General features: G+C 45.0%; 1 protein-coding gene across 5 annotated transcripts in view; it reads left to right on the forward strand.

Annotated features, from left to right (window-relative positions):
- KANSL1 (KAT8 regulatory NSL complex subunit 1) overlaps positions 1–27,005 on the forward strand; it is a 233,457-nt gene that overhangs the window by 181,429 nt on the left and 25,023 nt on the right. For 4 of the 5 annotated variants that reach the window (XM_082271986.1, XM_082271987.1, XM_082271988.1 and 1 more), the window contains 8 exons: positions 6,826–6,967; positions 7,149–7,268; positions 13,456–13,514; positions 17,476–17,638; positions 19,557–19,716; positions 21,269–21,430; positions 23,493–23,660; positions 23,778–23,899. In XM_082271986.1, coding sequence (XP_082128112.1) covers positions 6,826–6,967; positions 7,149–7,268; positions 13,456–13,514; positions 17,476–17,638; positions 19,557–19,716; positions 21,269–21,430; positions 23,493–23,660; positions 23,778–23,899 — 1,096 coding nt within the window. The remainder of the gene's footprint in view (positions 1–6,825; positions 6,968–7,148; positions 7,269–13,455; positions 13,515–17,475; positions 17,639–19,556; positions 19,717–21,268; positions 21,431–23,492; positions 23,661–23,777; positions 23,900–27,005) is intronic. The other variant, XM_082271989.1, reaches the window with a different exon arrangement.

The following is a 27,005-nucleotide window of genomic DNA, read 5'->3' on the forward strand; positions in this document are numbered from 1 at the left end:
TCAGAACTGGCTGCATTATCATGCCAGTCCCCATACCTAGTGATTCATAGGGATAAGGTAGTACTTCATCCTAAGCCATCCTTCCTAAGGTGGTTTCAGATTTTCATCTGAATGAAGATATTGTACTACCTTCCTTGTGTCCTCAGCCCAAGCATCATCGGGAACATGCGTTGCATTCCTTGGATGTGGTTCGGGCAATCAGAGTATACCTGAAAGCTACGGAATCATTCCGTAAGACGGATTCACTTTTTGTGATCACGGATGGCCCCAGAAAGGGTTTGCCTGCATCTGCTGCGACCATTGCCAAATGGATTAGACAGACGGTGGTACAGGCTTATTCTATTAAGGGTCAGAGTCCTCCGTTCCCTGTTAGGGCGCACTCCACTCGAGCGCTCAGTACTTCCTGGGCCTTTCGCCATCAGGCGTCAGTGGTCCAGGTATGTAAGGCGGCCACCTGGTCGTCGGTTCATACCTTTACAAAATTCTATAAAATTGATGTGACGGCATCGGCGGATGCCTCATTTGGCCGCAAGGTTTTGCAGGTGGTCTACCTCGAGAGTTTTTTTCTGTTTGAAAAATTTCTTTTTTGTTGAGTCTCATCATTAAGGATGAGCATTGTAAACTTCTAGTTGGCACCGGTTGGGCCTTCTAGATTGGGATTTGATTTCCATTTTCCCACCCCTCATTTGTGATACTGCTCTGGGACGTCCCGAAGGTGCTGTATCACCGAGGACTACGTCTGTCAATGAGTGATAGAGAAAAATGGATTTTTGTAAAATCTTACCGTAAAATCCTTTTCTCTTAGCTCATTGACAGACGTAGTCCCCGCCCCTCTGTTTTGGAGTTGGGTTGGGTTAAAATCTCTAAAGACTGCTTTTTGACATAACTGATTTGCTGAGGCAGAGAGAGAGAGGATATACCCTCTGGGACTGCCCCTAGGGTGTGGCCAGAGCATTTTAATTTCCTGTCTAGTCCTGCTCCTGTGGAGGCAACATAACCCGAAGGTGCTGTATCACCGAGGACTACGTCTGTCAATGAGCTAAGAGAAAAGGATTTTACGGTAAGATTTTACAAAAATCCATTTTTTCATTCTCCCGACTGTCCTATGAGGCTGCTTGACCCCTGACCCTCTGTCTGGACAGTGCTGATAGGCCCTGTGCTAAACACATGCACCCTCCCAGGAAAAAAAAAATGTCCCAAACTGAGCATGTGCAGAGTAGCTCCAAAGGCTCTGTACTAAAGAGAATGGATTGGGGTCAATGGAAGTTGGGGAGGATCAGAGAAGACAGGATCAAACAGCCTTTTTACACAATGCGCAGGCTTACCCCCTTAGGTTCCACAGTGAGTATAACAAGCATGCTTTACTGCATATACAGACTGATAATACTGATGTGGGTTTAGTAACCCTTTATGGTTTGATTTAAGCTGTCCATACACCTGAGATGAGTTGCCCAATCAGGGCATTCTGGTTGGATAGGCCAAATTATTTAGATGCCTAATAGAGCAGGTATTTGGATAGGTTGGATAACCGTTTCAGAAACCATTTTATAATGTGTGGTCAGCAGTTGCCCGCATTGCTAACCCACTCTCACCTAACCTTTGCATGAGTGTAATCAAGAAAACTTATCTTTTCATGTTTGACGTTTTTTGGGTAGAACCTGGGGGCAGACAGAATTGTGACCTGTCCGGCTCAACCTCTTAAAGAAATTATAAACCTTCCTACCTGTACCATGTTTTTTCATTTGCATAAGATGTGCATTGATCATGTAGTATCATGGTGTCATTTGTTGGCCTGTATGCACAGTCTATAGTAGAGTAAATCTTCACTTTCCTGTGTCGGCAATTTATGTTCAAACATGAGGCATGCAGCCAGGCACTGCACAGGTTAATACATGACCTCTGTCTATAGTCATGCTTCCTGTGATGAAACTATATATCCCACAATCTGAGTGTCTAAGTCTAGTGCTGGTAAAAATATGAATTCGATCTGAAACCGGCCACAAGCAGGCAGTGCAATGATGGGAAGAGATGTTTCATCATATTAGCACTTCCACATTTGTGATACAACACTGATCTGACAAGGCGGTTATCGGATGCTTCGTGACCCAGAACAAGAAGTTGCTTGTCCCTTCTGTGAACGGGGACAAGCTAGGTGTATGAATACATGGACATAGGAGAATCGATCAGCCATGACAAACTGCAGCCACAAAATGCAAGTCCATGATTACAAGGGAAATGGCCAATCCCCTCCCTTGGTTAGACACTTGCACTTGAATCGTACTCGTCTTTGCAGATTTTGCTGCAGTCTATAATAAAGCATAATGCATATCACCCAATGTAATATGAATTTCCCGCGTCTCTTCACCTCATTGGCTGTAATAAACCGTCATCCTTTTAATGTGTTTTCAGGGAGTTTGGCACTTTTGATTTTTCTTTAGTGATTTAATTTTTCTTCCGCCAGTGATGACTCATCTTCAGATTGTGGATGACGCTGCAGAATATTTTTGGCTGTGACAGGAAAACCTAGGCGTCTGGGTGTTTAATGGCCTTGTGGTACTGCATGCAAGCTCTCATTTCACAGACCGTTGCTCATAGTTGTAGTCTCCAGAAATGTGTCGTTTGTTGTTGATTGGATCTGAGCATAAATACAGTCAGCCAATGGGTGTTGAATACTGATGTCCATGGAAAAAGCAGCACTTCTGAACTTTTACACATTAGAAGTGTACGAGTATTTGACCACATGCGATGTACGGTGTCGGCCAGTAGAAGATTAATGAAAATTTTATTAGAGCTTTTTTTTTTTTTTATTATTCCATTAAATTCCTTGGTTTTCTTCCTTTTTAAAAAACGATCGGTGTGATACGTTTGGCTGAATACTAAATGGTATGTATTGGCATGTGCTAACCCAGGCCATAGGATTGGGGATCCTTTAGGCCTACTCAAGCTTTAATGTTGAATTCTATGCAGATGCAATTGAGTTCAGCTCTGTATTCATTGTTACTCCATTTGGTGATATAAAATAAGTGTTTTATCTATTTCAAAGGTTGCTTAATTAAACCGCTCCTTTATGTTAAAGTGATACTAACACACACTGTTTAATTTACATTGTCCCTTGTATTTCTGTATATGGATGACACTGGAATTATTTTAATAGGAAAAAAAACATTGAATTACCGTTTTTCCTTATCGATATACAGCTGTCACATGGCCCAGCTCTCTCCCAACCTGTCAACAGGGAAACAGAAGCAGGAGGAGCCTCTAGTCACATGTTCAACAGCCTTTAGAATACAGAGCCAAAATAATCTCTAAATGGTCATACAAATATTTAAATGAAATCTTCTTTAGTGGAAATGACTTGTTGTGGGAAGATTTCTGCCAGTCACTGGCTGTGTCATGCCCTCCTCCCCTCATCACCATGCTGCTTCTCTTTCAATGTCGGGAGGCTCCATGACCACCTGAATTTGTATGACGCTTGCTGCATCTTGTGGTTTAAAAAGAATTGCAAGAGACCACTCTGGATGGAAGGGTATTTTAATAAAAAGCTATTTCTCTTTCATTCATTGACCGACACTGCTCCTGATCTTCTCAACCATTGAGCTGTACTGCCCCCTACCGGTGTAGGACACTAGGCAGAAAGTCTGGGCAGTCCCAGGGGGTATACTCACTCTCTCTGCTATAGGTACTAATTTTTTTTCTGCCTAGTTCCTTGCTGGGATCTCTGGTCCTGGCAATTTTTTCTTTTTAGATAGAAATTTTGCTCCAGGTTTTTTCCTGTGAGATCTACAATTAACTGCTAGACTGGGCGATGGGCTGTGGATAATCTAGATCCAATGGTCACCCCAGTCTGACCAGTGAGCGTGCGCAGACCTCGGCTCCACGATAGGTCGGCCGCGAAATAGCCCCATGGACGGGGGCTGGCCTGCTAGTTACACGCCTTGTGAGATTGCACACGTCCAGGTCTTGGCCCAAGTCACAGCGTTCTTCCTGGCTGACAGACCCCCCCCCCATTTCGATGGCGAGGAGGTTCTGTCTGTAGCAGTGCTCTCTTGGTTCCTGGTATGGTGAGTAGCTGCCCCCCCCTCTCCCCCTGGTGGGTTTTGGGGTGGACGTGGTTCCCCTCCCATCCCATCAGGCATCCCCCCTTCATCTGCCCCCCCATCCTACACCCCCCTCTATGCTGGGGCTGTGTGGGTGGTCTGGCTCACCTCCTAGGGTTGGGGTAGGGCGCTATATCCAGCGATGGCGGGGTGCACAGGCAGTGACCGGACGATCGGCTGTGCGGGGGGGGGGGATTGTACCTAGTATAGGGGGCTCCTGCCAGGGCCCTCTGTCCTGCCTGGGCCTGTCCCTGAGGCCTAGGGATCCCTCCTGAGAGCCTCGTGGCACTGCCATTTTGTGGTAGCCTGTGTGCTCTATACATGGTGGCCATGTTTGTGTAGTCTGGCAGCCATTTTGCGGTGGTTTACCATTGAAAATAACAGCGGCCATGACAGTGGAGCACTGTGGGTGGCTATTTCGCCGGTGGGAGCCCCTCATCCACTGGTGCGGACTCCTGGATCTTTTTACTTCCTGATCGCCGGACGTGGAGTGCAGATTATCCTGGTGGCTGCGTTTTCCAGTTTCTGCTTGGTGGGAAGTCTGGTGGGGTCCTCAACCTCTCTGCTGAGGATTGCTTGTTGCTTCCCCTTCCTGTCCTTGAGGCCTAGGGATCTCTCCTTTGGAGCCTTGTGGGGCCACCATTTTGCTTTGGCCTGTGTGTTTCTATGCATGGTGGCCATGTTTGTGTTGTCCGGTGGCGGTGTTCCCTTATCTGGACCCTCTGGTTTTTCGATTGGACAAGGCAACCATGATTCTGGTTGAAGAGTCCCTGGCCTTTAAGGATCCAGCTGAAAGGAAGCCAAAGGCTGTGGCTGGCAATTTGTACACTCTGGCTGTTTCGACACTGAGGCCGATATTCACCATTGCCCTGGTGTCGCAAACTCTGAGTGGGCTAAGCTTTTACACCGTGGCCTTAAGGGGAGAACAGCTCCCCCTGCCTTTGCTGAGCTGGCGGACCAGCTGGTCCAGGGGCTGAAGTTTCTGTCATGCCTCTTTGGGTGCAGTTCCCCTAGTGGCTTAGTTCTGTTTCAGCAGTGGTCCTTCAGCGTGTCTATTGGTGTAAATGCTGGTCTGCGGACCAGACTTCTAAAAAAAAAAAAACCTTGACTAATCTCCCCTTTCAAGGACATCGCCTGTTTTGAGCTACTCTTGATGACATAATTAAAGGTCTCACAGGGGGAAAGAGTACCTTTTTCTCCTGCAGGCTACTAAGGGCAGGGAACCTCGTCCTAGACGTGGGCCCTCCTTCTTGGCTCATAAGGGTTTTCGTTTTCGTCCCTCAGGGTTGACTGACAAGGGCTCGAAGCCTTTCAGGGCCTGCTCTAGAGGATCCAAAGGAACCTGATCTGGCAAGCCTAGAGTGGGCTAATCCAGACCCGCGGACAAGGCTCCTTCAGCATGAAGGTGCGCCCTCACCCGTATCGGGGATGGGGGGATGTCTTCGCTGGTTTCCGGAAGCATTGACTTCCCTGGTACAAGACAAGTGGGTCCACAAAATGATTCGGTCTGTGCCTCCTGGGCCTTCCGTCATCAAGCGTCAGTGACACAGGTTTGCAAGGCGTCTACCTGGTCGTCGGTGCACACTTTCACAAAGTTCTATAAAGTGGATATGGCCGCAAGATTTTGCAGGCTGCTGTTTAGAGGACCTTGTCCTCTTTGAGGGTGTGTATTGTTTTTTTTTTTTTTTTTTTTTTTTCAGGTGATCTCCAGTTTTGGTTGAGCTTCTGTTTAGATGGTTGGCTATAATTAGCGTTGGGAATTTCCTTTTCGCTGTTCCCATCCCTCATGTTTAACACTGCTTTGGGACATCCCAATGGTTAAGAAGATCAGGAGCTGTGTCCGTCAATGAAAGAAAGAGAAAATGGGGATTTTTGACTTACCATAAAATCCATTTTTCTGATGTTTGACGGACATCACACCCACCCCTCTGTGGAGTTGTAATTCTTCGGACACTACTTGTAACAAAACTGAGTACCTATAGCGGAGAGGATGTATACCCCCTGGGACTGTCTATAGGCGTAGGCAGACTTTTTTTTTTTTTTTTTTTTCCGCCTAGTGTCCTACTCCTGTAGGGGGCAGTATAACCCAATGGGTAAGTAGACCAGGAGCTGAGTCCATCAATGAACATCAGAGAAATGTATTTTTTTTACGGTAAGTCATAAATCCCATTTTTTATTTCAGATTTTAATGAGCTCTTTTTTGTATTATTATAGGACTGGTGTTGTGTGATAATGATGGTTTGACTGTGATACATTGTGATAGTGTTAAAGTAAAATTATCTGTTTTCTACATCATTGCAACATGTCATTGTTTGTGTTCTAGATTTTTAGGGTTAAAGATGGGTTTTATGACTGTATGTGCAGCTAATATTCTGTAGGTTATTGGTTTCCTCTGTCAAGCTTTATTTTCCTTAAGCAGCCTTGTGAGCCAAGACTGCACAACCAGATCATTGACTTCACTACAGCTTAGTCATGGACAAGAAAACTGCAGTTGTACCTTTGCTCTCTCTGCACTCTTCTCCTATCAGCATCTGTACCCTGTAGCAGAGACTGATTGGAATTAGTATTCAGGAATACTTTTATTTTATTTTTTTAAATTGGCAGCGAACGGCTTTCTATTTGTATGTTGGAACATCTGGATATTTCCTCATGCTTACATTTTATTTCTAGTCATGAGCAGAGTTTGTTTGAGCTGACAATGACCGCGTCCCTTGCTTTGATCTTGCAGGAAAAGGCGCTGTGAGTGGACCTGGTCTCGGGAGCGGGCAGATGTTGTGAGTCGGTGGAACTGGTTACAGGCTCATGTCTCAGACTTGGAATACCGTATCCGGCAGCACACAGACTTCTACAGACAGCTACGAGCAGGGAAGGTAAGCATGGAATTGACCTGGGAGATCATCTCCATTCTGGCTGGTGACAGTCGGCTCCACGGGGAAAACTCGTAGGGTCTCCCTTTCCTTCTGTTCTCCTGGAATGAGCCTTTTATATATCTGTTTTTTTCCCCTGTGAGGTATGTTCACTACTCTGCATAGATTTTGTGTCTGTTCACAGGGCCAGGTTCTCCTTGGTGATGCCGGTCCTTCAGAAAGCTGTTTGGGGGACTCGTGTCATCTTTCTCCAGACAGCAGAACCGCAATCTCTACATCCCCATCAACAGACACTGAACGGAAGGTGAGGAATGGGTAAAGATGGAAGCTATGGTGTGTCTTCAGTGAATGCACACAGTTCTCTTAATGTGACTTTTGCCATTACATGTTAGCAATTTCCTGTAGGTGCATATAGGTGTATCCAACCAAGAGGTCAGCATTCTTGTTAAAGAGCACACTGGCCAGAAATATACACCACTTTTACAGGGGTTTTTATTTTCAGCCTGTAAACGCATCGGTTAGCCTATGTGCTCTTGCACACATGTGTTTTCAGGGATTTTAGAAGACGAGTGTTACAGGCTGAAGAAGGAAAAAAAAAAAAACTAGCCCGTTCAGTAAAGAAGCATTTGGGCAGAAAAATGTGCCTAAGCACCCATTTACTCCTAACACTTTAAGACGCATCTGTGTGGTAATGGGGTGTGTGTTTTTTTGTTTTTTCAGAATCATACTTACTGATACTGCATGTGTCCCTCGCCAACCTGAAGACTGAGAACCGAGAGGTCAAACACCCCAATCACTCGGTTCTCACAACTCTGTGAGCAGAGAGCTGGTGACTGTTAGGGGTTCAAAGCCTTTCAGGGTATCTTCGGGAGGATCCAAATGAACCTGGTCTGGCATGCCAAGATCGGGCTTCTCCAGACTCGTGGGCAAGGCTCTTTCCGCATTAAGGTGCGGCCTCACCCGTATCGGGGGGGGGGGGGGAATAGGGGGGAGAGAGAGTCTTCTTTGGTTTCCGGACCCTAGTGCAAGACAAGTGGGTCCACGAAATCTTCGGTCCGGCTACAAGATCGAGTTTCGCTCTTGTCCCCGGCAAGGTTTTTTCCTTCCAACTTGCCCCTGTCTCCAGACCGCTTACAGGGCCTGTTTGGAGGCGGTATAAAACCTGTTCCTTCAAGGGGTGATTGTCCTGGTTCCGACTTTGGAAAGTTTTCAGGTTTTTTTACTCAAACCTGTTAACAGTCCCCAGGAGGAAAGGAAAGGCATATCCAATCCCGGACTTTAAGGCGCTCAACTGCTTTGTGCGGGTACAGAATGGAATTCATTTGAACGGTGGTGGTATCCCTGCATTAGGGAGATTTCCTCGCCTCTTATCAATATCAAGGATGCCTACCTTCACATTCCAATATGTGCCAGTCACCAGCATTTTCTCCGCTTTGCTGTGGGAGAAGAGCATTAGAATTTTGTGGTGTTACCCTTTGATCTCGCCTCTGCTCCTCGGGTCTTCTCAAAAGTGTTAGTCCTGGTGCTAGCTTTGCTACGCCAACAGGGGAATCGCGGTATTGGGCTACTTGGACGATCTCCTTTGCGAGCGGAGTCTCCCTCTGCTCTGGTGGAAAACCTGGAGATCACAATGCGAACTTGCGAACTCTTGACTGAGTTCGACTGGATTCTGAATTTTTAGAAGTCCGCTCTGGTTCTGTCCACAAAGCTGGACTATCTGGGCCTGACTCTGGACTCAGCCTTAGCCAGAGTGCTCCTTCCTCTGGAAAAACTCCAGAAATTTCAGGCTGCAATTCGTCTCCTGCTGGCCAATAGATGGTCGTCCCTCCAGACTTGCATGGGGGTGATGGGCCTGATGGTATCTACCTTCGAGGCGGTTCTGTTTGCACAGTTCCATACGAGGTCCCTGCAAAGGGAGATTCTGACCGAATGGGACAAGACTCTGCAGTCTCAGGACAATCAGATCCGGCTGAGTTGGGGAACGAAGGAGTCCTTGATATGGTGGCTTTGTTCTCCGGTGCTTCGGCTGGGAAAATCCTTCCTCCCCTTGTATTGGACAGTAGTCGTCATGGATGCCAGCAGCCCCAGCTGGGGAGGCGTCCTCTGCAAGCATTCTGCTTAGGGGATCTGGGCGATGGATTCCAGGCTACCGTTCAATGTCTTGGAACTCTGAGCGATCAGACTGTGTCTGGATTATTGGACGAATAGTCTTCAGGGTTGTCCAGTGAGAATTCATTCGGACAATGCCACAGCCGTGGCTTATGTCATTTACAAAGGGGGCACAAGAAGTGTCCTGGCGGCTCTGAAGGTTGCCGGCTTTCTAAGGTGTTCAGAATGGTTTGTTCCAGCCCTTTCCGGTGTGCACATTTCCGGGGTGGAAACGTGGCAGGTGGATTACCTCAGTCGGCAGGCATTGGACCACGGGGAGTGGTCCCTTCATCCGGAGGAGTTTCATCAGCTGTCTCCGGTGGGGCATCCCGAGGTAGATCTGTTGGCGTCTCAGCTCAACAGAAAGGTTTAGAGGTTTGTGGCTCAGTCAAGGGATCCTCTGGCGGGCGCCAAAGACCCACTGGTGGCCCAGTGGAGGTCAGTATCAGCTGATTTTTGCCTTCCCTCCTCTCAAACTTCTGTCCTCGTCGGGCTTAATACACCGATCTGGTGCGGTTGGTCGCCGACGTTCCTTGGAAGCTTTCTCCCAGGGAGGATCTGCTGTCCCAAGGACCGATCTTCCATCCTGCTTTACAGTCGCTCGCTTTGATGGCTTGGCTGTTGAAAGCCAGGTACTGAAAGATAAGTTTTTATTTGAATCTGTGATTCCTACACTGTTGAAAGCTAGGAAATCTAGGAAGATCTACCATCGTACGTGGAAGACATACATTGCGTGGTGTGAGTCGCTTATGGTCCATCTTCACTCCTCGGATCGTAACCTTTCTTCAACAGGGGGTTGAACAGAAGTTGGCCTTGATTACCATCAAGGGCCAGGTGTTGGCTTTGGCGGTATTCTTCCAACGACCTTTGGCCACACATTCCCTGGTGCATACCTTTCTTCAGGGTGTCAGACTTTTGGTCCCCCCAGTGCAGGCTCTGTTGCTGCCTTGGGATCTCAATCTGGTGCTTTCAGCTCTACAGAAGCCTCCCTGTGAAAATATTTGGGAGATTCCCCTGCTTACGCTGTCCCAAAAGGTGGCATTTTTGGTGGCTATCGCCTCTGTGCGCAGGGTATTGGAACAGGCAGCATTATCTGGTGATTCACAGGGATAAGGTGGTTCTTTGCCCCTGTCCATCTTTCCTTCCAAAGGTTGTCTCTGATTTTCATTTGAATGACGAAAATGTGTTGCCTTCCCTGTGTCCCAGGCTTAAACATCTGAAGGAAATTGCCTTGGATGTGGTCCGGGCAATTAGGGTGTATCTGGCAGCTACAGAGTCAGGAAATCAGACCCTCTTTGTGCTCACGGACTGACCTTGCAAAAGATTGTCTGCTTTCTCTGCGACCAGTTCCAGACCAGTTCCATCAGGGGTCAGGTTCCTCCTTTCTCTGTCATGGCACATTTTAATAGGGCGCTTTGTGCCTCCTGGGCCTTCTACCCGGCGTCAGTGATGCAGGTTTGCAAGGCGTCCACCTGGTTGTCAGTGCACACTTTTACAAAGTTTTATAAAGTGGATGTGTTGGCATCTGCGGATGCTTCCTTTGGCCCCAAGGTTTTGCAGGCTGCTGTTTAAGAGGACCTGATTCTCTTTGAGGGTGTATTGTTTTTTTTTTCAGGTGGGCTCCAGTTGTTTGGCTGAGCGCCTATTGCCTGGTTGGCTAATGTTTAGCCTTGAGAATTTTTTTTTTTTTTTTTTTCAACCCCTCATGTTTAACACTGCTTTTGGACGTCCCAATGGTTATTAATACCAGGAGCTGGGTCCATCAATGAACGAAACTGAAAATGGGATTTTTGGCTTACAATATAATCCATTTCTCTGATGTTCATTGATGGACACAGCACCCACCCCTCTGTGGAGTTAATATTCTCCTGAAACTGCTTGTAACAAATCTGGGTGCCTATAGCAGAGAGAGGGAGTATACCCCCTGGGACTACCTGTGGGTGTAGTCAGAATTATTTTCTGCCTAGTGTCCTACTCCTGTAGGGGAGGGGGGGGGATTAACCCAATGGTTATAATTACCAGGAGCTATGTCAGTCAATGAACATCCGAGAAATTGATTTACGGTAAGTCAAAAATGCCATTATTCAGGCCAATAAAATGCCGAATGTGTTAGAACACACACAAACATGTTCAAAGCGTGGCTTTTACTGTGTTTTTAAGGCAGCTTTTCTCTTGCTAGAAGAAAAGGCATTTAGAGGTGCTGAGCAAATGCTTGGTGTGCATGAGGCCTAAAAAAAACAAAAAACCCCATCACCAGGACCGATCCTTCCCATGAATGAAGTGTCCTGTGCTCGTGACTGGTTATTTGAAATCTAAAGTTCTTTGCCCCCAGATACACCCCCCACCCTTTCAGCCCCCTTCTCCATTCATAGAAGCTACACAATGAAAAGCATTCTGTTATTGGAAGAGGCAGATCTTTCTTTCATCCTTCCATCCTCCATTCTCAGAGCAGTGTTCATTGTGAAAACCAATATACGGAGGCAGAGGATGTACACAGCAGCCACCAACACACAGGACACATTTCATCCATGGTAGGTATCGTCCCTGATGCTGTATTTGAATCACTTGTTGGATTTTGTATCCTGCTTTCTCTGTATATTTGAAGAAGGTCCAGTCACATCCCATTTACAGAGAGCATATTGGAAGAGCACATTCCCACTATCGTGTTCCAAAATGTGTAGCATTTCTGTTAGTGCGCCACAATGTGTGTTCATGTGCCAAAATGAGTTGCACCACATCGCTCCAGTGAGTGTAAATGGGTGCTAAAGGTGTTTGCTTTGTCAGCCTTCTTCTCAGCATTTCTTTTTTGGTCTGCTTCAAGGGCCATTTCATCCTTTGTTATATTTCAGTATTAGCACCTTGTGGGCTGGTGCAGCCTCATGGCTTCTATTACTTTTAAAAGGCCCTGGCAATGGGAGATCTTGCTTGAAGGTTTGGGTGCCCCCTTTTTTCCATTTCCAACTACATTAAATAAAGTTAATTGGAGAGCGTGCTGACCCCATAAAATGAACGTTGTTAAGAAGGGTCCCTCCTTTCCTGACCGTTTTAGGGAGAGAGCCTTAAATGCAGAAAATTAGGAGAGAACACTTGTGCGGCTGCGGCGATCACATGTAATATTGGAGCGCACTGCTCCTTCATTACACGCGATCAGCTGTGTGATGCGAATTCAGCCATACATATGGCTAAATTCGCACTGCACCCGCAGCAAAGTCGCACATGACCTTTTTTTTTAGCCGCATCAGGATCGGATCGCACAGTGGTTCACACTTGTGCGATCCATCCTGTGCGAACTGTAAAGATCGCACTGTGATATGCGATCAAACTGGGGGTGTCGTTAACATTTCATTGACACCCCCAGCATATCGCATATGGCAGTGTGAACTGCCAAGGGTGCGTTTGCGATGCGGGAACAGGCTGCGAATTCGCAGCATTCCCGCATCGCAGAAGTGTGAACCGGCACTGAGCCATGTTTTATTTGTTGTTTGTTTACCTTGCTTGCAATGCATTTGTTTTCCGCTGCTGCAGAAGCTCACAGCTTTAGAAGGGCACCACCCTGTGGCTGAATTTGATTTTATAATCACCTTAGTAAACACAGGAAAGGGCAGAGTAGATAAACTTATAAGTTACCAATGCAGGTAACCGCAATTGAGACAGGACTTGCTATTGTTTTTAGTATGTTCAGTTAAAATATTTTTTTTTCTCCTATTTCATTTGGCTCCGTATATTTGGAACACTTTCTATAGAACCATTCACCGTACTCCCTGCCCACATAGGGACAGGCTGGTTTGCAGCTGATTAGTTATTTTTTGTTTATAGCAGAGCATCATGGTCTGTTCAAGGCACACTTGTAATAACCTGACTTCACTTACACCAGGTCCACATAATGAAACCCATCATGCAGACTGACAGCGGAGTTTACGCATCAAGGCTTTGAATGTTTCCATTGCATGATGGGAGTCGGTCATTTTTTCCTGAATCAGACCTTCCCAGCAAACATACTGATGTGGTTATATATTGCAGTCATTCTAGCTGATGCTACTCAGTGTTTTTTTCCTTCAAACACTGGAAAATTTTGGCTTATTTTTTCCCCCCATATATTACAGGAAGGGTTTATTTTAGTTATTACACTGCATCCCATAATCTGGCATTTTCACACCCCTCCCATCTGGTGTCATTACTGCAGCATATTTGTAGAGAACTGGCTGAAGAGCGACTCGAGACAGCACTATCCCCCTCTGGTGACGCCTACTTGTAACTGCATCTTCATGTGATCAATCTGATTCAATCCAATGTAATAATGCCGTTGTCTCTGATGACTGATCTTTTCTGTTTTCACTCTGTAGGCTGAAACTGGAACTACAGAACCGAAAATCCTGCAGAAGCCCATTAATGGAGTTGTTATGTGAGTATGATTTGTGGACGACCGAACTTATTTTCAGGCTAATAGATTTTTTTCCCCCCTAACCATTGATAGTTCACGCTACTTCCAGTATTAAAGAAGTTGTACTAATGTAGCTATAGTGCTTTTTTTATTTATTTTTTTTTATTTTAACATGGTGTGGCTAGTTTGTAGTTTAAAATGCAGCTGTCAGAAAGGAAATTTGGGAGAATAGCATATGGAGTTTAAAGTAAAACTTGGGTTTAAAAAAAAAAAAAAAAAAAAAAAAAAGGCAATATCTATTCAAGCTGAACAAGATGCATTACCAGGATATTCGCTCATTTTACTGCAGATGGTCACCTGCTTGTAGAAATGGGGGGAGAGGACCTTGCTAAAACTTATTGGGTTTCCCTCCTTGTAATTGCATGATCAGCCTCATTGATAAGAAACCTTTCACTACCCATCACCCCTTTTTTAGATGTGTACACCAATGTTTCTCAACTCCAATCCTTAAGTATCCCCAATAGGTCATGTTTTCAGGCTTTCCATTATTTTGCACCGCTGATTTTGATCAGTTTCACTGCCTTAGTAATTACCACAGCCGTTTCATCTGAAGGAAATCCTGAAAACATGACCTGTTGAGGGTACTTGAGGACTGGAGTTGAAAAACAATGTTGTACACCAAAGATGAACTTCTTCAGGGTCAAATAATCAATCATGACTTGGTTTAACTGTTTTATCTCACGTTAGTTTTGTCATAAAAACATTAAATTCAGGGCCAAATTCAGCCCAGATGAGGTTTTTTTTGTATAAAATGGTTAAACCTCAGTGTGTCGGTTTTTTTCCCCTCATTGCTTAACCTCCACTTGGATGGTGTCTAGTCTACTTTCTGCTCTCCTTAGCTGCTCTTTAAATTCATAGAACCTCAGTGTGTATGTAAACCCAAATGCCAGTTGTGTCAATGGCTCCCTTTCAGTTCACACAGGCTTCAGCTTGTATAGGAGCAGCATGTACAGCATGCTTTTAAAAAGCATTTGCAAAGTTTTTAGCAACCTTTGGGCAGTTTTGTTGGAAGTATTTTTAAGAACTCTTCAGGTCTACATTGGGAATGTTAAACGCAGCTTTTAATAGGATTGCTGACTGTCACTTTAACCATTTCTGGACTGGAAGGTTTTCCCCCTTGATGACCAGGCCATTTTTGCTATACGGCACTGCGTTACTTTAGCTGACAATTGCGCGGTCATGCGATGCTGTACCCAAATAAAATTGATGTCCTTCTTTTTTTTTTTTTTTTTTTTTTTTTTTTTGTGTGCAAAATACAAAAAAAAAGCCACCATTCTGAAAATATTTTTTTTACTTTCTGCTATAAAGCAGAAAATTTAAAAATCTAATTTTTCCCCATCATTTTAGGCCAATATGTATTCTGCTACATATATTTGGTAAAAAAAGAATCCCAATAAGCATATATCGATTGGTTTGCACAAAAGTTATTGCGTCTACAAACTAGGGGAAAGATTTATGTAATTTTTATTTATTTGGTTTCTTTTACTAGTAAGTCTTTTACTAGACAGACAGATCAGACACTTAACAGATTTTTTTTTTTACACTTTTGGGGGGACCAGAGACATTACTACAGTAATCAGTGCTAAAAATATGCACTGTTACTGTACTGACACTGGCAGGGAAGAGGTTAACACCAGGGGCGATTAGAGGGTTAAATATATCCCTAGGGGTGCTTTCTAACTGTGTGGGGGTTGTATTCACTGAATGAACACCGATAACTGTGTTCCTAAATAAGAGGAACACAGGATCCCTGTGTTCATTACTGACAAAACAGCTGTCTGCTGTGTTTACAACAGCAATGGCGGCCGCCTGGCCTGCTGTTTTGACTGTAGCCAATCAGCTTGTGCGCGCACCCCCACTAGCGGTCCCGCGAAACAAAGTAGAGCTGCATCGTTTCATAAAGACAGAGCCGACTTGCCGCAGTATATCTACAAGTGGTTAAAGAAGCTGCTAGCATTAATCAGTAAGCTTTCAACAAGCTTGAAGACTGCAAGCAGCTTGTTTAAAGTGACAGCAGTCCATTTAGATCTCTGTTTAACATTTATTACTAGAGTTGAATGATACTTAAAAGGCAAAGCTTTGCAAATGCTTTGTAAAAGCTTGCTGTACAGCAAAACCCCGATATCCAGGGGCTGGGGGTTGGAAGTATTCAACATAAGATCTCAGCTTATGTTGATGATATGATCTTTCCCAAACCACCTTTGTGAGTTTGAGGGATACGGAGCCCTCTCCAATCTTAAAATTAACTTTGCCAATTAACTTTTGCTGAGGCGATGAGGGTGGCAATACCACATTCTCTCTTCTGTTTACATGCAAACCTAAATTTAGGTGGACCGTTACAGCGCTGAAATATCTCGGCGCTTTGATTCCTCCGCAGTTGCCCCTGCACTTTTGATTTAAATTTTTCTCTGCTTTTAGAGCCAGTTCGTACTCTCCTTGTCTAATTGGCACCAAGGCCTCCATTCTTAGTTTGGGCACTGTAATATCATTAAAATGTGCATCTTACCAAAGTTTCTCCTCTTATTTCAAGCTTTGCCCATCTGCGGCCCCTTGGTGTTTTTTCAAACACGCTCACAGTCCTCCTGTATTATTGTATATGGACACGTGGGAGACACCAAATTCATCGCCGCTTCTGACCTTGCCCAAGTAGTTCGGCGAGTTGGGTGTCCCGGATTTGCAAAAATATTTTCAAGCAACACACCTCGGGGAAACTTTTAGACTGGCGTCACCGTGGAGATTAAAGAGGAAGTAAACCTTGCACAAAAAAATTAAAAGAAAAAAAATCCTGCAAGACAAAGTCATAATGAGCTAGTATGCATTGCATACTAGCTCAATATGAAATACTTACCTTAGAACGAAGCCCCTGCAGTGCCGCCCGCACAGCGACAAACATGTTGGCCATCCTGCTTCCTGGTTCGCGTCCTCCGGCCATCTGATTGGCCAAAGACGCGATTACATCACTCCCGTTCACGGCACAGGGCTCTGATGAAACGGCACGGGTGACTGTTCCTTCAGAGTGCATGCGCCGGTGACGTCATCGGCTGCATTAAAAGTAAATATCTCCTAAACGGTGCAAGTTTAGGAGAGATTTACAGTACCTATAGGTAAGCCCTAATAAAGGCTTGCCTATAAGTGCAACTTCCAAGAGAGGGTTTACAACCTCTTTAAATTATGGTCCATCATTGAATAACCCCAAAATTTGATACCACTCAGTTGGGCTTTGTGGTGCCATGCTGATTTGCCTCTTCAGCTCAAAATGCACCAATTAATTGGCACAACTTTGCAAATATGTTCTCTTCTGTTCGCGTCAACTTCTCTGGCCACCAGGAATTCACCTCCGTTTCCACTTTCTCCATTCAATGAGAGAGCTTGCTGTGTACACCGCTCTTTTACAAGCTGAAGTCGATGTGAATAAATGTTGTGCCAGGCTTTAAGTTGGTGTTATTGTTTAATACCTGTTGATCCTGCCAGTTTGTTTTATTAGCACAAAATGTATAATTTGGTCAAGAAACACTGGGTTCAATCTAGTACACCAGTGATGTTTCCCCACTGTTCTTGTATCTGCTCACTCCTACGTGGCCGGGCAATGGTTAACACCTTTCTTTGTCCCCACTAATTTGTTTTAACTTACAAAGATTCAAAGAAGATGGTGTGACACCATGACCTTGATTTTAAATAGGGGGCCTGGATGAGCTTCATCTTGTCCATAGTCATGCCAAACTGAAATGGCAATTGTGGCTGAAGCTGTCCTTCCTTTAAACAAGATTTGTGTTGATTAGCTTTTTTTCTTCCCTTCTACAATTCTAAATCACAAGTAACCCTGGTGACTGTGAGAAAGTAAAGTGAGTCCTTCAGGACTTCCACCTTATGTCCTTTTCTGTCTCTGCCACAATGAAAAGTTTTTATATCTGGTCTCCAACAGGCTTTCCCAGCGTTCATGCTCGGAGATTGAAGAGCAAACGTCCACTAAGTCCGCAGCCACCATATCCGACGGCAGCTGTGTGTGTGCAAGAACAAGGCCTGTCCTCCACTGCAAGAGAAGGAGGGTGGTGAGGCCTGACCGGATCCTTCCCCTCCATCGGAAGGTAAGAGGACCTGTATTGTGGGGGTTAATCGTTTAAAGGCAATAGTTCACGTCTTTGGGGTTTAGTGTGGTAATTTAAGAACCAAAAGTAATTCTGCGCTCACCTAGTAAAAACCAAAATATATTAGAGTGGATAAGCGCTGCTGTTACCACCTAAATCTGTTCCCACATATAGGATAGATGTATAAATAAATAAATGTGGTAGCGCTGCTAAAAAGACCCAACTTATTGAGTAAAAAATCGCAGTGTAAAACCTAAATCAACCACCATGCATGAACTTGATCTATCAAATAATGTGAGTAGCTTACTAAAGTGCAATAAAGTGCAGAGACGCTGTCTCTGATAGGCTAAAGTGCAATCAAATGAAATATACAAAAGTGCAAATCGGAATAAATGAATATATAACTGATAACATTGCTACCCAAAAAATAGGTTAAAAAACCATGTGAAATCTATACAATAAATAAAATTGCTAAGTAGATACAAAAACGAATAAAAGTGCAATGTGCTAGCGAGACTCTGTCTCTGGTTGAAATACAGTGAAAACAAGACAAATAAGTCCAAGGTGAGCCAAATCACTTGAAAAGTGCAAAAATAAGGAAAATAGAGTTGAAAAGTCCAAAGAGGTCTCTATCAAAGCAGCAATCAGTGGTTGATTTGGTGTGTCAACTCCTTAAGTGACGTGCTGCAATCACCAGGTGCAGTGTCTGCTCACCTCCCATAATTCACCCACTAGGGGTCTCAAGCAGTAGAAAGGCTGATAAAATCATGCCATCAATTCAATCGGTAACTTCACTAGTCTTGATGTATTTTAAAATGGTTTAGCACATGTTAAAAAAGAAAAGACAATCTCCAATGGTGCAGTATCGACACATTCAGGAGGTATAAAACCATTATTCCTCTTGAGTAATGTTTTGGCGCAGTCTTTGTACATGTCTTTGTTGACAAATGTGAGCATACCATATAAGCCCATCTATAGAAGACTTTGTGTAGTCTAAAGCCCCGTACACACGTACCGATTGTCGGCCGTAAATATTCGGCCGTCGAACGATCGGCCGATTGTCGGCTTGTTAGTATGATGCTTCCGACAACCGACTGCGACTTTTCGGCCGAACGGAATCTGGTGTGCAGGCTATAAAATTTTTGTTGGCCGTCACCAGAACGGCCAATTGTTCGCCAGTCAGTACAGAATTCGGCCGACTAACAGCAGAGGAGCAAGACTGGGCATGCTCAGAGAAGAAAAAACACACGGAAAGTTAACCATCACATGGCATCACTTCTGCAGTCGGCTGTTGTTGGCCGACAAAATTCGTGTGCAGTCTTTAGCACTTTTCCACCGACAGGACAGCACCGGACAAAAGACGGCCGATCGTTCGGCCGACATTCGGTACGTGTGTATGGGGCTTTAGTTCTCAGATTCTAGTAGTGTTGGTTGAAGTTGGGTCACACATAATGAATCCTGATCACCTTTTATCCAATCCAAACACGTGATTGTTAATTTTTATTTTTTTCTCATGAACAAAGACTTGGAAAAAAATTACCTCTGCTTGTCTCCATGACAGCAAAGGTTTTTTTAGCCTCAAATGTAGCTGAACAAAATAATGTGGAAATTGCAAGTGAAACAGGATAAGATCAATTATTCTAACTCTTGCACCTGCTTTTGGGCTTAGTCATCTGTCCTTAAGACTGTAGCGGGAACTATCAATAGGTTCATGTAGTTTTCCACCTGCATGGTAGATGCACTGAATTTTGATGAAAGCCTAAATAGTAGAATAAATTATTTAGGAGGAGGCGTTGTCTTTGAAACTGAAGGGTCCAGATAGGCTACCAGTTTCCTCTGGTTGTATTTTGTCATATGTTCTTTTCTTTCTTCCTTTGGTTCCATGATCACACGTGTTCTTCTATGTCTTCTCACACAGGTCCAGAGCAGTGTCCCACGGCCCTGCGAGGTCTCCTCATCATGTGTGATGTGTGCCACCTTCCCAGGACTCTCTACCCAGTTCCCATACAGTGATCCCTTGTCTGAACGTTTGACGCTGATGGATCCTGCCATTCACCCGGTTCTCTCCTTCCCAGCTGGTGAGATACATTGAACTTCTTTAGTTTCCGCTTTATACAATAATTTATTGACAAGCATTAGTGGAAATTTGTCACAAAACGGATAACCTCTGTAACCTGTGATTGAAGGTGCCATTTCTTCAATCACAAACCACTTGTTGGTTTTAGGTTGTGGCTTCACTTACACGGAGTCAACTTTAGGACCAATTCACACTAGATGTGGTGACAGATGTTTTACAGCTTTATAAAACATTTTTCTATGTGTCCCATTTACACTGCAACACAGCCTTGTGCTGTGCTAAAATGAAGACATGCTGCATTATAGCGCAGCGCACCAGCCCCGAATCGCACTGCAGCACAGCACATCGTGCTGTCCGAAATGGCAGTGAATGAAGTGTACAAAAAAAGTTACTACAAAACAAACTTTAAAATAAAAATAAAAATAAAGGAGCAGCCCAAAGTGCAGCAGCAACACAGAGCGGCCATCCACGAGAAGCTTTAAAACTGGTATTCTCCTTTTGTGACCAGGTTCTTTAAAGGAGAACTGCAGGCAATACACACCATTCAGTCAGTGTTGTGTACAGTAATGACCACATAACTTTTATGTTTTGTGATGGTACTTTTTTGAAAGAATTAAAATGGTTCTGTATAATGCACCTTAGGGGGTATTCCAATTTATTCTAGGTCTAAGGAAGGTATATAACCATGGAGGTAGATTCCTTCTTCAGGAGTCAATAACCACAAAATCTCAGTAAGGATAATACCCAGTAGGCTCATAAACCATACTGAAATGCAGGCTCTTTTAAAACCTCAACATCATGCTTTTGTGCTCTAAAAAAAAACCTATACAGCAAGGCTCTGTATTTCTAGCCATGTGCAGAGGCAAGTTTATTATTTTTGAATTTAGAAATTTGAAAAGGTATGGGTGATACGCAAGTTAGGCCCACATCCCAGATATAAAGCAAAATGGGAAAATGTCCCTCTTGGTGGGACTTTACCAGCTCAAATGTTGTTCTACAATCTTCATAGGAAAGTACATTATCAAAGTATGTAAAAAATCCATACAGAATTTTATCAAACAAATTGTTTAAAACGATCTATCCATCCTCCGGATCCAGGAAAAAAGGATGTGTGGGCGTCCTTTCACCGAGCAGCCTTGTCTTCAACTTCTCTGCAGACCTGATTGTGGCCTTGCGTGCTATGGTTTTTTTTTTTTTTCTTTTTCACCCGGCAGGTAAAGTCCCACAAAGTTGGACCTTTTCCTATTTTGCAGTGTTTTAATATGCAGAGTGTACTTTATACTGCCACAATAAACTAAATCTACTTTGCTGTCCTTTAATACCAACTCACTATCAAAACAACGCTAACCAGATAGCCTCCGGGATAAATTACCATTGTTGTCCACTAATGATCACTAGATTTGATGCATCTTGCCGGGCAGTAGGCTTATATAGTTAAGTCAATATCCATTTTTGATTGCAAGCTGGACCCAGGAAAAGAAACCAGGTAAAAGGAACACTGTTGAGGGTCCTACTCTAAACCATGTGACTCTTATCTTGTATGTCTCTTCTAGATGTTCCAGCTGGCTTGCGACTCCATGCGCTCCTCCGTTCCCACAACAAGATGGACAGATTGAAATCCAGCAAAAAACTAAAGCAGCGATCTTCTAATTCAGTCTCCTCCACCACAGAGATTGCCCGCACAGACCGCACGCTTGGAGTTTTACATACTCATAGTGAGTAGGACAAAAATGGCAAATAAGCCCAGTTGTCTTCTGCTTTCAGAATAACCGTGTGCAGTAGCTCAAGGCGTGTGTGTGTGTGTGTGTGTGTGTGTGTGTGTGTGTGTGTGTGTGTGTATATATATATATATATATATATATATATATATATATATATATATATATATATATATATATATATATATATATATATATATATATAGATGGATAGAGAGAGAGATATGTTGTGCACACTGAGCCCTTCATAGGTGACCTCAGGAGGATCCTCCAAACAAGAAATTTGCTGATGACACTCCGTTTAGTCTAGGGGTAGAGGAAAAGGATTGTAATGCTGTGCTGGGCCACCAGTCTCCTGAAGCCTCCGTTTGGCGCTTTGACTGGCAATCAAACTTTGGCATTATTATTGCCCAATACCTAACCAGCAGTCCTGCATTGTATGTGGAAATGGCGAGGGCCTACCCACAATGCATAGCGAGAGGGAGACCCTGCTGGAGAAAAGAATAAGGTAGAGCATAATACATTACCTCTTCAGTGTTGGCGGGAGGTGATGAAGGGGGTGAGAGAAGTGATGTAATCATTTCATTACAGGAAGTTCTCCGCAGGAACTACTTTCTTTGTATGTCAGGAACTGGGTTAGTCATAGTGTTCCCCCACCACAAATCCTCCCTTTCTTTTGCCAGCTGCTTGTTTTACAACCCAGAACACTGGGTTGTGTCGTCAGGGGAGACTGTGTTCTGCACATTGATGGTCTCTAAGCCCTTACATCTGTATAATGGCTAGTGACCTACTAAGTGGGAGATGAGGAAAGGTTGAACTGCAGTTAGCAGAGATCAAATCCTGGGGTCATAGGGTCCTGTTCTGTGCCCACACAGCAAGTAGGAGGCCTATTAAGAAAGCCGCAAGTATGCACGTAAGCACTATTTTTAACTTGCATTTTTAATGGATAGGTTCACCTTTTAGTAATAGGTTACATGTTCCACTCTTAAATGCCGGTGTAACATGCTACTAATGCAGCACCCCCTGACCCTCCACTGTTACACATCGCTATCACATTATGAAAACAGTACGGCTGTGCAGCGCTCCACCCGCACAGCTGCTTCATTAATTCAGAGAAATCTGTGAATGAATAAACTACAGGGCCCCTCTGCCACTGCGGCAAACTGACTTGTAGTATTAATGGACTGCAAGGGCGCTGATCAGAACACTAGTAGTTCGTTCACACTGCTTACTGCTCAGTAACTGTCTGCCCTTACAGAGGTACAGGTAAGAGCTGTAGGCAGTTTCTGCACGAGCCTTGAGATTGCACTCGTGATCCACTGATAGGGGGCGCAAAGCTTGACCGACTCCTGTAAATAAAATAATAATAATTAAATGTATTTTTTTTTTGTTTCCTGAATGTGCTTTATTTTTTTAAAGGTGAACTTATCCTTTAAAGCAGGGGTGTCAAAATTTCATTGCGGGCCGCATCAGCCTTATAATTGCCCTCAAAGGGCCGATTGTATCTGTAAGAATAGATGTCCAGAGCACCCCACATCCCATTACATCAGATGTTAAGAGTCCCCTACCATCCCTTAAATCACAGTGCATCTCCTTTATTTTACCTTGTGCTGCTGCTTGGAAGAAGTGAGGGGCAGAGATGGGAAGCAGAAAGTTCAAGGTCTGGAGGTCAGCTGCCAAATTGCCAGTGTGCTAAATGGTGAGAACAGGGGAGGAAGAGACAAGGGGGAGGGGGGGTGCTGTGGCTGCACAGAGAGAGCATAGGATCTGTAGGAAGAGTTCTGTCCTCGCTGCTGCCGACTGCTGAGACAAGATGGGTGCGGAGAGGAGGGGGGCGCTGCAGGAGAAGTACGAGGGCCACATGAAATGGCCTGGCGGGCTGCATTCGCTCTTTGGGCCTTGTTTGACACACATGCTTTAAAGTGTTTGCATAAAAAAAAAAAAAAACACACACATACACAACTTTAGTTCTGCTTTAAAAGAACATTGGATCCTGATGCAGTAACCTGCTGGATGGCGGTGTATTGTATGTTTTCTCACCCATGTTCTTTTATTGCAGAACTAACTTTACATAGGCCTTTTCCTGAGCTCTCTTCGAAGCAGCACTTGGACCCCCTGCAACGCACCTTAAAGTTTGACAGATCACAAGCTCTGAAACCTGAGCGCTCACTCATCGTCCCTCTACCCCATCAGAAGAAACGCCAGTTCAGCCCGATAGAAAGAGATGGTAAAGGAGAAACTGCACAAAGCCTGTTTTATACAAGTGTCGACACCCCTGTGATTGACTTCTGGGCTAACCCTCTCTTTTTTTTTTTTTTTTTCCCTTTTCCTCTCATTCTCCTAGGGCGACACGAGGTGGACCCAGCAGGGCCCAGTCTTGCATCAGATATTGCCTCATCTCACACCCCTCTCTCACGTCAGCTCTCCACACCATCTGATTCATCCTCCCTCAGTGCTGCAGCTGCGGTACGTAGATGTTTTGATTTTTACAAATGATATTTGCTAGCTCGTGTGTACTATGAGATTACCTGCAGGTTCTGTTCTATATATGGCAATTTCTGTCCAGCTTCAGGTAATCCGGTTTTAAATACATTGTCATACAGTCCTTTTAAATCTAAGATTTCTGCACAATAAATCATCCACTCTTCTTTTGAAGACCTAAAGCTGAGCTCCACCTCTCCCCCCCTCCACTGCCATATTTGGCACTTTTTGGGTGGGAGAGAGTACCTGGTTTTCACAGGTACCCACTCCCACTTCCATGTAAGATCAGCAATCTACGACGTGTCCCAGAAGACGACGGGAGCATTCAGAAAATGCAGCGCGACTCGCGCATGCACAGTAGGAAACCAGCTATGAAGACTGAAGGCTTCACTGCCGTTTTTCCCTTACTTACAATGTTGGCGCCTGCACCCGAAACCGATTACCGTATCGGCTAGGGGTGCCGATATCACGAAATCCCTGGACAGGTGTGTCCTTGTATTGAAAGACAGCAGCTACAGGATTTGTACAGGCCTCAGATGTTCTTTTGGATTTAGATTAGGGGAGTGTGGTGGCCATTCAATGGTATCAATTCCTTCATCCTCCAGGAACTTGCTGCATACTCTCACCACATGAGGCAGGGCATTGTCGTGCACTAGGAGGAACCCAGCACCCACTTCACCAGTGTGGAGTCTGACAATGGGTCTAAGGATTTCATTCCGATACCTAATGGCAGTCAGGGTGCCATTGTCTAGCCTGTAGAGGTCTGTGCATTCCTCCATGGATATGCCTCCCCAGACCATCACTGACCCACCACTATATCTGCACAATTGTTAAAAAATAAACTCAATTCAATTGACCCTTGGATTTATGCTGCCCCCTACTGGAGTAGGACATTATAGGGCAGCCCCAGGGGGTATACTCCCACTTCCTGCTAAAGGTCTTCAGTTTTTTTCTGCCTAGTTGAAGTAAGGACCTAGTTGCTTGCTGGGATCTCTGGTCCTAGCATTTTTCCCTTTTTAAACTGAATTTCTCTGTCGCTCATTGACAGACGTAGTCCTCTTTGATTCTCATCAATAGGGTTATGCTGCCTCCGCAGGAGTAGGACTAGGCAGAAAGAAAAACGTTCTGGCCACACCCTAGGGGCAGTCCCAGAGGGTATATCCTCTTCCTGTCTGCTACAGGATGTCAGTTTTTTTCTGTCTAGTCAGGAGTAAGGACCTAAGTTCCTTGCTGGGATCTCTGGTCCTGGCAAGATTTTTTAGAAAAAAATTTTCCTTTTAGGTAGTTTTTTGTCTCCAGTTTTTTCCTGTGAGATCTTCAAGCAAATCACGCTGGATCTGGGCGACGGGCTGGATGTTGAGATCCAGTGGTCACCCCAGCCGGCCTACGAGCGCGCGCAGACCATAGCTCCGCGCTGGGTCGGCCGCGACACATTCAAGTAAGTATGCGGGGCCGGGCGACGGGCTGGATGTTGAGATCCAGTGGTCACCCCGGTTCAGCCTACAAGCGCGTGCAGACCATAGCCCCGCGCTGGGTCGGCCGCGACATAGTCCCATTGGGGGACTGACCCTGCGAGTTAAACGTCTCGCTTGGACGCCAGGAACCAGAGAGTCAAGGCGTCCATATTGGTCGACAGCCCCCCACCCCGGTGGAGAGGGTACTGTGAAGAGAGGGTGCCGTCAGCCGGTATGGTGAGTAAATGTTCCCCCTTCCCCCCCTGTGGGATCTTTGGGATACAGGCCCCTCTGTGTATGGTCGGATCCTTTCTGACATTAAAGTTCCCCCTTGTAGCCTATGACATGTTCACATATCCCCTGTGATAGTGTGATCTGGTTTGGGAGCTGACACTCCAGCAGGCTTGGTTTGGGAGCTAACACTTTAAACAAACCTCGGTTTGGGAGCTGACACTCTAGCAACCTTGGTTTAGGAGCTGACACTCCAGCAGGCTTGGTTTGGGAGCTGATACTTCAGCAAGCCTTGGGTTCTCTAGCAAGGAAGCCGAGTTCGATTTGCTATAGTAAACACATAGGAGGTATAGCCTACCTTAGATCGCCATACTCCCGCAGGCCGACAGGCCACCATCAGCTGTTTTCAAAGCATGCAGGCCGCTGTACTGGAGGAGCCACGCTAGATTGGCAGTCCGCCGCCATTTTGTTGTAGACCTCATGTCTGCATTGTCTACACAAGCCGCCCGCAGGTCACGCAGGCCGCCATTTTTTCGTAGCCTATTGTCTCCTGCATGGGGGCGGCCATGTTTGATGTGCCCAGCAAACCTCGAGGAGCAGCTGGGAACGCCGGAAAGCGTACACAGGGGGCGGAGCCACTTCCTTTCACCCGGGAAACCTAGTGCAAGACTTCCCAGTCTGCACAAGACAACGCTGACAGCAGTTTTAATAAGAAACTTCTTTGCATCTGGTGGTGAGCCCTTGGGGTCTCTCTCTCTCTGTGGGGGTCCAAAGCAGGTACGCTGAGGGGCGCTATTGCGTTGGTGAATTAAAAAAGGTATTTTTTTATTTTAAAAAAAAAGGTATTTTTTTATTTATTTAAAAAAAAAATGTTTTTTTCTTTTTTACTGGCAAAGTGTCCTGGATTAACATGGACCCTGCCACACATGTATCTCCACCTGATCCCCTCGAAGTGGCTGCAGGACCCTCTAGTTCCCCACTTAATAGTGAGTCATTGTCAGCAGTTTTGGAAACTTTTTGTCTATCCCGGGTGGAATTGGCTTGTCAGGGACAGGGCGCAAGGAAGCGACCCCCGCCTACCCCCATTTTCATCTGAAACTTCAGATTCAGAGTCTGAGCCTATTTTTGCAGTTGCAGGTACCTCATCTGGGGTTTGTGACTCGGGTACTGTCTCTTCAGACAGTGAGGAAGATGTTTCGGCATCTACCATAGCCCAAGAGGAAGCGTTGGTAACGTATTAATTGTATCTGTTCGGAGGTTACACTATCAGAAGTAGCTGATACTGAGATCCCATTTGGTACTAATAAACGCACCAAAATGGCGAAAGTATTTCCCTTACCCAAGTGTTTCGGTAATGTAACTAAGGAGGAATGGGGTCATCCAAGACGAGCCCCTACTATTTCCTA

This window comes from Pelophylax lessonae (genome assembly GCF_965119305.1).
Source record: "Pelophylax lessonae genome assembly, chromosome: 11".
NCBI lineage: Eukaryota > Metazoa > Chordata > Amphibia > Anura > Ranidae > Pelophylax > Pelophylax lessonae.